The 12093-nt window shown below is 44.6% G+C and overlaps 1 protein-coding gene across 3 annotated transcripts in view; it reads right to left on the reverse strand.

The window, feature by feature from the left end:
* PPP2R2B (protein phosphatase 2 regulatory subunit Bbeta) overlaps positions 1–12093 on the reverse strand; it is a 401537-nt gene that overhangs the window by 254369 nt on the left and 135075 nt on the right. Inside the window, exons 1-2 of one of the 3 annotated variants that reach the window (XM_074360886.1) lie at positions 6679–6910; positions 5982–6175 (exon numbers count right to left, since the gene is read on the reverse strand). In XM_074360886.1, the coding sequence (XP_074216987.1) occupies positions 5982–6051 (70 nt within the window). In that variant the 5' untranslated portion in view covers positions 6052–6175; positions 6679–6910. Of the gene's footprint in view, positions 1–5981; positions 6176–6678; positions 6911–12093 lie in introns of those variants that run through there. The other 2 variants (XM_045520069.2, XM_010959614.3) reach the window with 2 other exon arrangements.

Here is a 12093-nt window from a genome sequence, read left to right on the forward strand (position 1 = left end):
ATGCATGGAATACAAACGGTACTCAAGGAGACAGTACTTAGTTATCATCCCTTGTCTAAGTATCCAAATTGGACCCTTAGTTTCTTCGCAAATGCAAATGCCAGAGTCTAGGAATGTCAGTCTACAGCTGTGCTCTTTTCATTGAGCATCACCAATATTTTGACAGGACTGGCCTAATATTATTCACCCCAGGTTCACTGGTACATTTCTGACCAGCTCTCATAAAGGGCTCAGGATCGCCCCTAGGGACATGGATGCTAATAATGAATACTTGCTAGTGATTTTCAATGCACTCTGGTTATTATGTTCAGTAGCAGAACAGTTCCTATCCCCGGAAAGGTCATTTATAATAGTATAAGGCAGCTTCTTCCCACCTTCCATTTCAAATTTTTCTGAGAACAGCAGAGAACTCAAACATTCATCCATATGCATTGGAAATACTATTCTGATCTGGCATTTGCATAAAAATACCAAAGCAACTTAAGGAACTGCAAGGCAGCTCTCCATCATGACACCACCTTCTTTTATTTTTCCGAGGCCTTCCCAGCACCGTCATATCAAAAGCCATTTTCATGTACCTTCCCAGTTTTATTCATCATAGCTTCCCTCTTTCTTGAGTGTGTGTGGGAAGGATGGGGAGGGCGGGGAGGAAGCAGCGACTTTCACTTTCTCACTTTGATTCTTTTGCTTCTAAGAAGTTGTCACATTTCACAGACTACACAGATCTCAAGTTTGGAGACCTTCTCAACTCACCTCACCCAAGACTGGTCTCTTCTTATTCTTAAACATTACTGAGAAATGGCCATATAGTGTTATTTGAATACTTCAAGTGTGTGGTTAACTATGCTTACACCAAGGCATTCCACTGTGAGGTACTTTTTGTTACAATTTCCTTAAACTGAGCCAAGATCAGTTTCCTTGTCATTTTTCACACATTGGCTGAAATTCTGCCCTGGAGTGCTCTTCTCCCAAGCATTTCATCTCTTCACATGCTTTTAAGTACCTTTAATATGCCGATAACATCCCAAATTACACATCTAGTCCAGATCTTTTTTCTGAGCTTCAGACCCAGATATCCACCTGCTCACTTAAGAATCTTACTGTGAGACCAGATGACTCACATGCCTGATCAATTTCCAAAGTCTTTTTCCAGTCTCAGTGGGAAGCCCCATTAACGCAACCATTCTCATGGCAAGGTTCTGGGAGGCCATCCTCGATACCACCTCCATTGACTTCTCCATCTCCACCTATCTATCACACCATGTAAGCCCTAACCATTCTTCTTCTACAGTACATCTCAGATCCACTGAATTATCTCCATCTCTACTGCTGCCACCATCCTAGAGTATGGCCTCCTAATTATCTCCCTGCTTTCACTCCTATTCACCTTCCACCCAGCCTTGTGACCCTATTCTGTACAGCCGCCAGCCTGAGCTCTGAAAAAACAAACCTGGTCACATTTTCCCCCTGATCAAAATCCTTTAATGGTTTTCGATCCATCTTTGGATAAGGTCCAAGCTCCTTATGGCCAACAAAGGCTCAACATGACCTGGTCCCTAAATAACTCTTCAGTTTCTTTTCTTCTTCTTCTTTTTTTTTTCTGCAATATTTTATTATGAACATTTACAACCAAATAGCAAGGTTGAAAAAAAATTACAGTGAACATCCATTGACTGACCACCTCAATTCTACCATTAACATTTGATACTTGCTTTATCATCTATCTGTTTATCCATCCCTCCATCCCAGCATTAATCATTCTTGGTTTTGGTCCATTTCAAAGTAAACTGTAGGCTCCAGTCTCATTCCCATCACTCCTCCTCTTGTACCCTACATTCAGCGCTAGGCATCTTCTCATTCTCTGAATCTGTCAGACTATTTTATATCTCTGGGCTTTGTACCTCTCGTCCGTTCTACCAGAAATGTCTTCAGCTCTTGCTACTTCCTGACTCATCCTTTGCTTCTCAGCTTCAATTCTGACTGAGAGGTGGTCTCTGAAACCCTAATCTAAATTAGATCCACCTTTCTGCCTTATATATGATCTCCAAGCATCGTGTGCTTTTCCTGAATATCACTTATTACAGTTGGCAGCCATACTTTTGTGTGTGTGTGAAAGAATTTGTTTAATGTCTACCTCCTCCACGAGACTGAAAGATCTGTGAGAACAGAGCCCATGTCTGTACTGGAACAAATGGGATCACCTCTGCAGGAAGTCAACTCATGTTTGCTGAAGGAATTAAAGGCAGAAGGAATCAACAGTTCTACAATTATAATATATTAATATAACAACAATACATGGACTAAGTGAATTTGTTCTTCCTTTAATATGTACAAGCAGTAGAGGTCTTTTAAGGCCTCGGAGAGATGATGAAACTTACTGGCTGCAGCACATAACCAGCAAGTACATTAAGGCAAATTGCTAAATAGCAAAACCATGGCTGGTGGCTGAGCCAGGAAGAGAGTGTGGTGGGTTTTAGTGACTTCTCTGCCATTTCCACTAGCCCTTCCCCTCGAGACCACCCTTAATCAACAGCAATCCAAGGAGAAAGTGTGCTTGCAGTGCAAGAGCAGCTTAAGTAACAATCTCAGCAGCTATAACGTATCGAGGGCGTTTATCTGGGTCTGGCTCTGTATCAGACACCGTCTTGAATGCTTTCCCTGTGTTAGACATTTTTTTTTTTCCTGTGGCAGAGGTCCTGCTGTTATTCCCATTTTACAGCTAAGGAAACTGAGAACAGAATAGTTATTTTAAAACATGTTCCCTGACTTCCCCTTCTAACCAGACTGCCATTCCTAGAAACACCACTTACAGAGAATACTTATTCTGTCTGTGGCCCCAGAGGAGGAGTAGAAAGATTAATCTAGAAAACTCTCAGACTGCTCTAATGGAGACAGCATTTCAGTTGCTTCTAGCAAGTCTGATGCTTTTCGTAATGTATAATCCCATACACACACTTACAAACTATCCCTGCAAAGAATTTTACCCTTGATGGGAACAGAGTTTTATACACAAAGATAAAACCATTGTGGTCTTCCCCATAACGGGAGCTAATGGTTAAAGGAAAATGAGGCAGAGCAGAATTTCTTAGTAGAAGTGCATGGCCTTTAGACAGTCTTGAGTTGGAAGACAAGTTTTTCCCCTGACTGTGTGACCTTGACAAATGAGTATCACCTCTGGACCTTAGTTGCTCAGTTCTCTTATTCAACAATGGAAATAACAACACCCACTTAGCAAGGTCTGGCTATACTGAAATGCTACTTAGAGAAAGCTCAGTAGAGTGCTTGGAAAAGAGAAAATACTCAAAGATACTGACTTTAAAAAAGGGACGAAAACATAGGAAAAGGTAGAGGAGGGCAGTAACTTAATACTCAGAAGAAAAGAAAAGTCATAGGAAATATCTAATAAATGCACATCATGCATTCTTTTCCCAACAGAGAGAGAGAGAGAGAGAGGAGCTTGGGTAAAAGTGTCCTTTAGCATTTGCATTGCTCTTAGCTGGATGAACTTGCCTGCAGCTACCACTTACAATGCAAATTGAGCTTAGAGTCCTTCACACTAACTACACAGCAAAAACCTTTCAGCTTTAAATAGAATACTGCAGTGTGGCATGATCCAAGCAAAGGAAAGAAAAATTCAGAGATAAATGTGAAGGAGATTTTGGAGGAAAAAAAATGTCTGACATATCTGGGCAAGATAGGCAAATGCAGAAATATCAAAGGAGACAAAAAGAAAAGAAAGTCTATAGAAGGACCTAGAAACAAATTCCCCAGAAAGTGGGTTTAAGTTAATAAAGGGGAAGAGAACTTTGGGGCAAGCCCCCAGTGGAGGGGATTTTAACAAAGAATATTCTGATCTGGTGTTCCTTCAAGGTGTACTAGCACTTTTAAGGTATTCATCAGAAGAGGAAACACCCTTCCCACGCTGGCCAGCACTTAAAATGCAATTAGGGGTTGCATGTAAAAAGGCAATTTATATTGTCTCAGTTCTATTTTTTTCTTCTTTCCAGACCTTCCGTAAGATCAGGTAAAAGAAATCGGAAGCCTACTGCGAAATAAAGGTCTGTTTAGTTTTGAATGTGGGGTGAGCGTGCATGCATGCATGCATGCCATAGAGGTGCGAGGGAAGGGAGGGATCTGAGAAGCTAATTTGGAAAGATTTTAGAAAGTTCTTCGCTATACACTCATGCCTCATTTTGGACTATATGAATTTTACCCAGAATCAGTTTACAAAAATGTCATAAAATAGGAACAAAGACTAGGTAGTATCTAGGGTCCTGAAGGCAATATGGAACACCGTGTTTAACTCACTTCTTCATTCTACAGATGACACTGCTACACACGTTGCCTCAGTTTCCCCGTCTTCCCAGCTAAGTTCCTTTGCCTGCACTTGCAGGCACAATGCAGTACAGAAGAAAACACAAAGGCAGTCCCCTGTCTTTGTTGCCTCAAACGCAAAAAAAGGTGTGCCCCCCAAAGACAAAAGACCCAAAGGCAACTTCTCTTTTGGATGATACGCTCAGACACGGAGCTCACTGTATCCTACCTGGTAAGCGAGTCAGTGACAAAGCACTAGGACTGGGGAAGGACATCTTATAACCACGCTATCACCAGGCAAGTAAAAAGAATCAGCAAGTATGGTGCTTGGTATGGGGCAGAGACAAGCTGAACATCTTAAAAGCTACTTCCAAGCCCCTGAAGGCCAGAGCTCATACAGTTCTGCTTAATCTGTCTAGTGCCATGGACCTATGTATAGATGTGACGCTCACCAATAAAGACGATGAATGAATCATATATTTTCAACAGTGCTGGGCATTCTTTCTATCTAAAACTTCCAGGGACGTTTATAGAAGACGTTATATTATGTGTCTTTTTATTTCAGAGCCTGAATTCTTCTACATTTCTCTAGTAGTATTGATTTAATACTATAGAAATTTTATCATCCAAGAATAAGAAGGATAAATTAACATGCCTTATTACATTTCCCTGAAGCACATTCACACATTTTCCTCCCTTGGATATTACACTGTGACTATGCAACACTTTACAGGAGTAGTTAAAGATAAAGGCCTACAGGTAGAAAATGAAAGCAAAAATGCAAAAGTTTGGGTATCTGGGAAAAAAATGCTTCCTCTCTATTCCCACACAAAAGGTGAATGATTCCACCTGCTGACTTCCCCTGCCTCCCTGAACCTCACTCAAGCTAATATCAGAACAAGCTGGGGAGGGGGGGGAGGGAGAGAGAGGCACGACAATTTCACCTCTTGGCAAAGCTCGGCTTACTGAACCCTCTTGCTTTCTGCTGGCTGTTGATTCAGCAGAAACTACTGCTGCAGAATTCATAATGGTGATTTTTAAAGGCCCCACTGATCGCATTGCTCGCCCCACGTGTCAGACTCATTCGATCGCCGCCAGAATACTGTTCCCCCAGCCACCTTTTTATATCTTGCTAATGCACTTCCAAGGAGGAAGGCTTCGCCCTTTTTCAACGAGCCTTCGGGGCTTTTGATTGTCTGAGCAGGTAACCCGGCTGGAGAGATGAACCGGCAGGAAATGAAACCATGCCCTCCCTGCAGCCACCGAGACACGTCATTCGGTTCCAGGAGGGGAGAACCCAGGGTCCTCTTGGGCTCCCTTCCTTCCAATACCCCCCACCCCAAGACTCCATACATTTTGCGCGAGGGGTCATCTGCCTTTTGGGGGTCATTTTTCTAGCCGGAGCCCCACCCTGAAAAACCTAATCCCCGAGGGCCATTTTAACTCCCGGGGGCGCCGGGTCCACCTGCTGCTATACTCCCGGATCGCCTCGCGGAGCCCGGGATGGATGTGGCGCGCACCGGCGGCCGCCCCTGCGAGCCGAGCCCCCGCCCCAGCCCCAGGGCCTGGATAAGTCTCCGCCGCCACACGCCCCGCTGCCCACGGAGCACAGCGATCCGCAACTTGCGCCCGGCCCCAGCGGCGGAATGCGGCGGGGCTGGCGTTACCTTCGGTCGCATAGCTGTGGTCGCGCAGGAAACTGTTGTTGATTTTGCGGGTATCAATGTCCTCCTCCATTGACAGCAGGCTTACTTGCGTGGGAACCAGAAGCCGGCAGACAAGTATCCATGATCCCTCCCCGCAGCCAGTCTCACAGGAGAGGGGGGCAGGGGAGCCAGTGGGACTGCACCATGGTCCGAGCCTGAGGAGGAGACGGGGAGGCGAAGAGAGACAAAAATAAAAACCCGGCAATGGAGCTGTCACCTCCTCCACTCGGGATCTCCGAGGCTGCGGCGGCTCCTCCCGCGGTGCGCTCACTCCAGCTCCAAATCCCAGCGAGGATGCTGCGCCTGCCTCCGCCGCCTCCGGGTGCCAAGATGCGCCGTGCCCCGAGGGGTCTGGTCCCGCCCGCCGCCCCGGAGGCGCTCACAAGCAGGGCTGGGGAGATGCCCAACAGGTTCCCCTCGTTGGCAGCCGCTCCAAAATGCAAAATAGGGCCCTCCTCCCCCTGGGAGAGCGGGCAGCCGCGACAAAATGGTGCCTTTCTGGACCCGAGCTGCAGTGGCGAGATGGCAGGGGCAGGATTCAGGCTGGCCCGGCCCGGATGAGGGTGCTGGTCCCGCGGGAGGCTGGCTCTGGCTGGCGGGGGCTCGGCAGCCGGCGGGGAGCTGGGCAGGGCGCTGCGGCCGGCGCCAGCGCACTCACCCTCACACCCACACGCGCGCACTCGCAGCAGCTGCTGCTGCTTGCTGCAGGAGGCGGCTGGAGGCGGCTGGTGCATTAAAGGCGAGGCTCCTCCCAACCGCGTCAGCAGCCCCAGGACTCTTCCCTAGCAGCAGTGGTGGCCGAGGCAGAGGCTGCGGCTGCTCTCTGCTGCAGTGGGGCGCACGCAGCCGCGAAGCGGCACCTGGGCGGCAAGCAGCTAGCTTGCAGGTTCACGGCAAAAGCACAGACGAGCGCTTCCAACCTCCCTCCTCCCGTGCCGCACAGCTGAGGGCGGCGTTTACTCCAGCACCCAGAGTACCTAGCTCGCTGCCTTTCTCGGGACACCTGTGCTACAGAACAGCAGAGAGAAGTAGGTTCCCTTGGGTAGGTAAGAAGTCTACATCCCGGTCCCTGTTGCCCTTCTTCTATGATGCATGCGATCCCTTGATGAAGTTAAAGGGCGAGGCCTGGGGTTCGAAGCCCCATAGAGAGAGGTGAGTTTCATAGCCTAGCTGAAGCCCTCTCTGCGCTAGGAATAGAAGGGGGAGGAGGGGCCAGAACTTTCCTGCCATCACACCCCACGTCTCCCTTTCCAGAGTCACAAAGATGTTGTAACTGTGATTAGTCAGTCCGAAAAAGCCCACCGTCTCAGCCGTAGGAACAGCTGATGTTTGCTCTCCACCTGAAAGGTTCGTGGGAGCCCGGCGTTGGAGCCCTGTGCCCACAGAGAACCACTCCTTTCCGGAGGGAATTTCAAAGATCCAATGAATACAAAAAAAAAAAAAAAAAAAAAAAGTCCTGTCTTCCTACTTCAACTAGGAAGAAAACACAGAATCCCTACCTCCCCGCCACGTTTCCCCAAATTGCAAATCACTAATTCCATATTTGAATGAAAGTGAGATCATTATTGTTATGAAACAACTAAGGTCATTTATGAAGCAACCCAGCTCACATTTTGGAAAAGAAATGTCCCGGGTTTCCTCCTGTAGAAGGTACTCATTTCCATGGGTGAAACTGCAGGGAGAGACATCAGCGACTGCTTTGCTCAGTTAAGCTCCACAGGTTTAGCTGGATGAGCCCACAGAGACCTGTGAGTTAATTATATACATACAATGCTTCGGCTAACACAATTAAGAAAGTATTTGAAGTTCAAAATAAATGGAAAACAAGTCCTTAACTCAGGTTGGGAATTGCCATTAGATTTCCATGAAGAATAGAGGCTTCTGGCAGGTGGAAAATGGCATTGTCCGCACCTCCAGAAAGCAACCTCCTATCGCTGGAAGAAGAGAGTAGAAATAGTCTTTGATATAATTTGGTGTGTGTGTTGGTGGGGGGTGGGGGGTTCAGCTTAGAATAGATTCCATTTTATTCTCATCTTGTGATTAAGTCCTACGTACTTGTTTGACTGTTTCTGCCAAATTCACATATAAAATTCCAGGAACAGAGGCAGACTGGTGCAAGTTGATTTAATCCACTTCAGCTCCACTTGCCATGGCTGGTTCTTCCACATCATGAGCTGTATCCATCACCAAGGCTCCAGGGGTCAGCTCATCTGTAGTTACACAGTCCAGCTTCTGTTGCAAATTATCATAATTGCGGGTGTGGGGTGGGAAGAGGGGAAAAAAGCTAAATTCATCTCCAAGTGGTGAGAAGACATCTTGCTTTGAGTTGAAATGAACTTTCATTGCCACCTTGGCATGGTATTTGAGATATTCTCCTCCATATCTTTGTACAACGTGGGCCAGATTGGAACAGATTTGCAAGATAAATCAGGTGGGCCTCGGCTCATTGGCCAGGATGCACTTGAGCAATTTTCCACTGTAACCAATGGGAGAAATGTCCCCTCCATCAATCAGGTCCCCTGGTTTACTAAAACTTCCCTTTCCTGTTTCCTGCAAAATTCATCCTACATTTATTTTATTCGACAGTATGGGCACTTCTTCCCCAAGACATGAGTTCTGAAAAGGCAAATTAGATGGCTCTCCATTAAGTAGATTAAGTAGATTCAGAGGGTTCTATTTTGTGAACGAGTCTTTACTATGGGCAATGGGGAACTAGCCCTTCCAACCAAAACCAAGAAAAGTACAGCCCTTGGCTTTGTGTGTTAGCACAATGATGTGCAGTAAAGGAAGTCAGTGAGTGAAGGCAGCCCTGTGCAATCCTGTGGTTCTAAGAGGACTACACAGACCACTTCCCAGAAGACTCGCTGACCTTCTTTCTCCTCCTCCAACAAGTCAAGTTCTTTCCAAAAGCTTTTGGCATTTGCACATGCCATTCATTCCCTGTGCCCCTTCCTTGTGTTCTTGGCACTCTTCAGCATCTCAGCTGAACTGTCCCGACTTCACTGAGGCATTTCCTGACCACATCATAGTCCGTTCCTCCAGTATTTTCTATCGCTATACCATTTTCCCCACTTTTCTTCTTCGTGGAATCTTGCATTTTGTAACAGTTTACTTACTATTGTCAACCAACCTTTGTAACTCTGCTATTAAGTGTCTATTAGTAGATGCTCAATTATATTTATTGAATGGAGATAAATATTTCTTAAGTGAAGGAGTAAATTACTGAATGTGTTCAGTGATATTTAGGTTTTAGAGTTCTACATTTATTAAAATTCTTACCCCCCCCAAACCCCAACAAGAAAACGTGTTGTGAGCCAGTATTTTTCTAGCTTGTAACTCCTATTCCTATTGAAGTAATTGTCCTGCCCATTCCTGTATGCATATGCACCAAAAATATTTACTGAGCACTTAATATATACCAAGAATTGTTTTAGGTACTGGGATATTTAAAACAGAAGAGTCCCTTTCTTCACAGAACTGAAATTCTATCATCTGATTGTGGTAATACGAGTTTTCTTAGAAATAGAACAAATGTATTATAAATCAAGAGACTATAGCAAAATGTTAAGTGCCAAGGCTCTGCTATCAAGCAAAGCTGATTTTCTGCCACTTACTATTATGTCCTTGAGCAAGTTACAAGATCTCCCTAAGTCATCTTTTTTTTTTTTTAATGTATTAACTAGGAAGAAAAATAGTACTACTTAATGGAGTTACTGTGGGGACTACATGAGATAATACTTGGAAAGAATATACTGCTGTCACATAGCAGTTATTACTAACTACTCACTATTATCAATAGTGAACAAATATTTACACACCTACCACAGGAGGTCCTGGGATAGGACGAGAGATTCAGCAGCAGCAGTGCTTAAGATGTACCGTCAGTCTCTGTCGTCATGGAACTTATGATCTTGTTTACAGTTTATGTAAAGGGGGCCACAGGCTACAAGAGGGGCAGCGGAGGTCACTCTGAAAGGATGACCTCATTCAGGATTGTGCTTTACACAGAAAAGGCCAATTACAAATACACAGCCTTCTTAAGTTACACAATCCAGCATGACAGCCTGTGAACACATTCTTTTTTCCATCACCTTTGTTACGTTCCCCCTCCCCCAATACTCTCATATACCCTCACCCTAGTCAGGCTCGTGCTGCCTACACTGGAACCTTGTAGGTCATCCTGTCCAATTAGCACATTAAATATCTAAAATTTAATTAAAACCTTTGACCTAAGCCAGCCTGGAGATTCTTAATACAGGCTTTAGGTGTCAGAGAGTCTTGGGTTTTTTGTCCCACCTCAGACATTTATGAATTTCATGACCTTTGTCAAGTAATTTAACATCTCTGAGCCTCTGTATTTGCAAAATGGAAGAAAATAATAGGAACTACTTCATCAGGTTGTTGAGCGGCTTCAGAGACAATGTAAGGAAAATGCTTAGTACAGGCTTGGCCAGTAGCCAGGACTCACTAAAAGGTCACTTCTTTCTCCTAGGAGTGGCTCATCGGGGTTTCTATCTGCAGAGAGTTGGGGAGAGGCACTACAAGGCAGTCACTCACGTGAACACAAGTGACCTAGAAACCTGAGTGTTACAGCTATCAATCTGCCTTAAACGAGCACTAGAAACTGGACATACGAGATTTTACCACCTTGCAAAAAGCCCTTTATAAGCCACAAAGTTCTGTGCCAATGGGAGGAATCAGGATTATCCTTTCTTGATTTTCACATTACAGAGGTTCAGGCCTGACCACATTTGTCTATCATGGAATCACACGAAATCTCTCTCTAGGATCACTCAGCCCTGAATGCACAACTGTCTCTCTGAGGTGGTTTATGTTGCATGCCCAGAGGATGACCTGGTTTGCAAGGTTTGCAATTCCTTTTTGTGTATGTTACAACACGTAATAAATACCACACGAGTGAGCCTTTAACCTAGGAGAAGAAAACAAAACATCTTGCCCTCAAAATGTTATTAATTCTAGATTCTGGATACTTAATGGATTTCACTGAGTACGTTTCCTCAAGTATCCCAGTACAGCAAGTTATGGGAGTAAATAGTGTTATACTGGAGCTGGTGTGTACTGGCTGTAGAAAGCTGACTGTACCAATTACATCTTTTTCCAGCTCTGCTTTGAGTGACATCACATTGGTTGCTTAAAATCTGAAATCTGCCATGGTGGGATATTTATATCATATAAATTTTTAAAAACCTATATAAATCAGGGCTTTGGCTTTTTTGCGGGGGCTGGGGTGGGGTCGGGGTGGTGTGTGGAGGAGAGCTGATCATCAAACATTTACCAGTATGCCAGTAGAAACACATTAATTGCTGATATATCTTTCTACTGATACCTGTTATCTGTTCAAATTTCCTCTCAATTCCTCAACACTGCCTCCCAAGCTGTGTCAATTTCCAGTATACTGCACCATCCAATCAAACTTCATAATTTAAATAACTTAAATAATTTAATTTAAATAACTCTTAAAATCCTACCTTTGCCATAAAGATTTCCCATATCCATCAGAGGAAACCTAATGCCTTTGTTTCACCCCCTACAGGCTGGTTATGAAATTGCCATGGTGGATCTCTGACTGATGGCCCCTAAATTCTCCTACAGCTGACGCCATGAGGAAAGCTGCATGCCCACTCTTTTCTACTGCTTAAGCTCCACTGTCACCTGACTTTTGCCCTGAATTTGACTAAATGCAAACCAAAACCATCCACTGTGCCTAATTTCATTGATAGCTCTTCTGCTTGCCTAGTTAGGATATTGATGCAATGATAGTAAAGGTACAAAAATCCAAGAGTTCAGACTGGAGAGCCTTTTCTCATTCACAGGTTTGAGTTAAACTTAGGCTGTCTTATTCAAGACAGTTTTATTTTGCATTACATTTGTCAGGTATACAGTGAGGAGTTACAAAACCAGGTTAGTTAGCCAAAGCTCAAAGGGTGCTGTCTAGTACCTGATTACATGTTTCAAAGTAAAATTTCAGTATAATTTAAACAAAAAAAAAATACAGATTAGGAAATGTCCTTAAATTTCTTTAAAGTGCACCAAGCAATAATACTTTACAGAA

Source organism: Camelus bactrianus, chromosome 3 (genome assembly GCF_048773025.1).
Source record: "Camelus bactrianus isolate YW-2024 breed Bactrian camel chromosome 3, ASM4877302v1, whole genome shotgun sequence".
In the NCBI taxonomy this organism is placed as follows: domain Eukaryota; kingdom Metazoa; phylum Chordata; class Mammalia; order Artiodactyla; family Camelidae; genus Camelus; species Camelus bactrianus.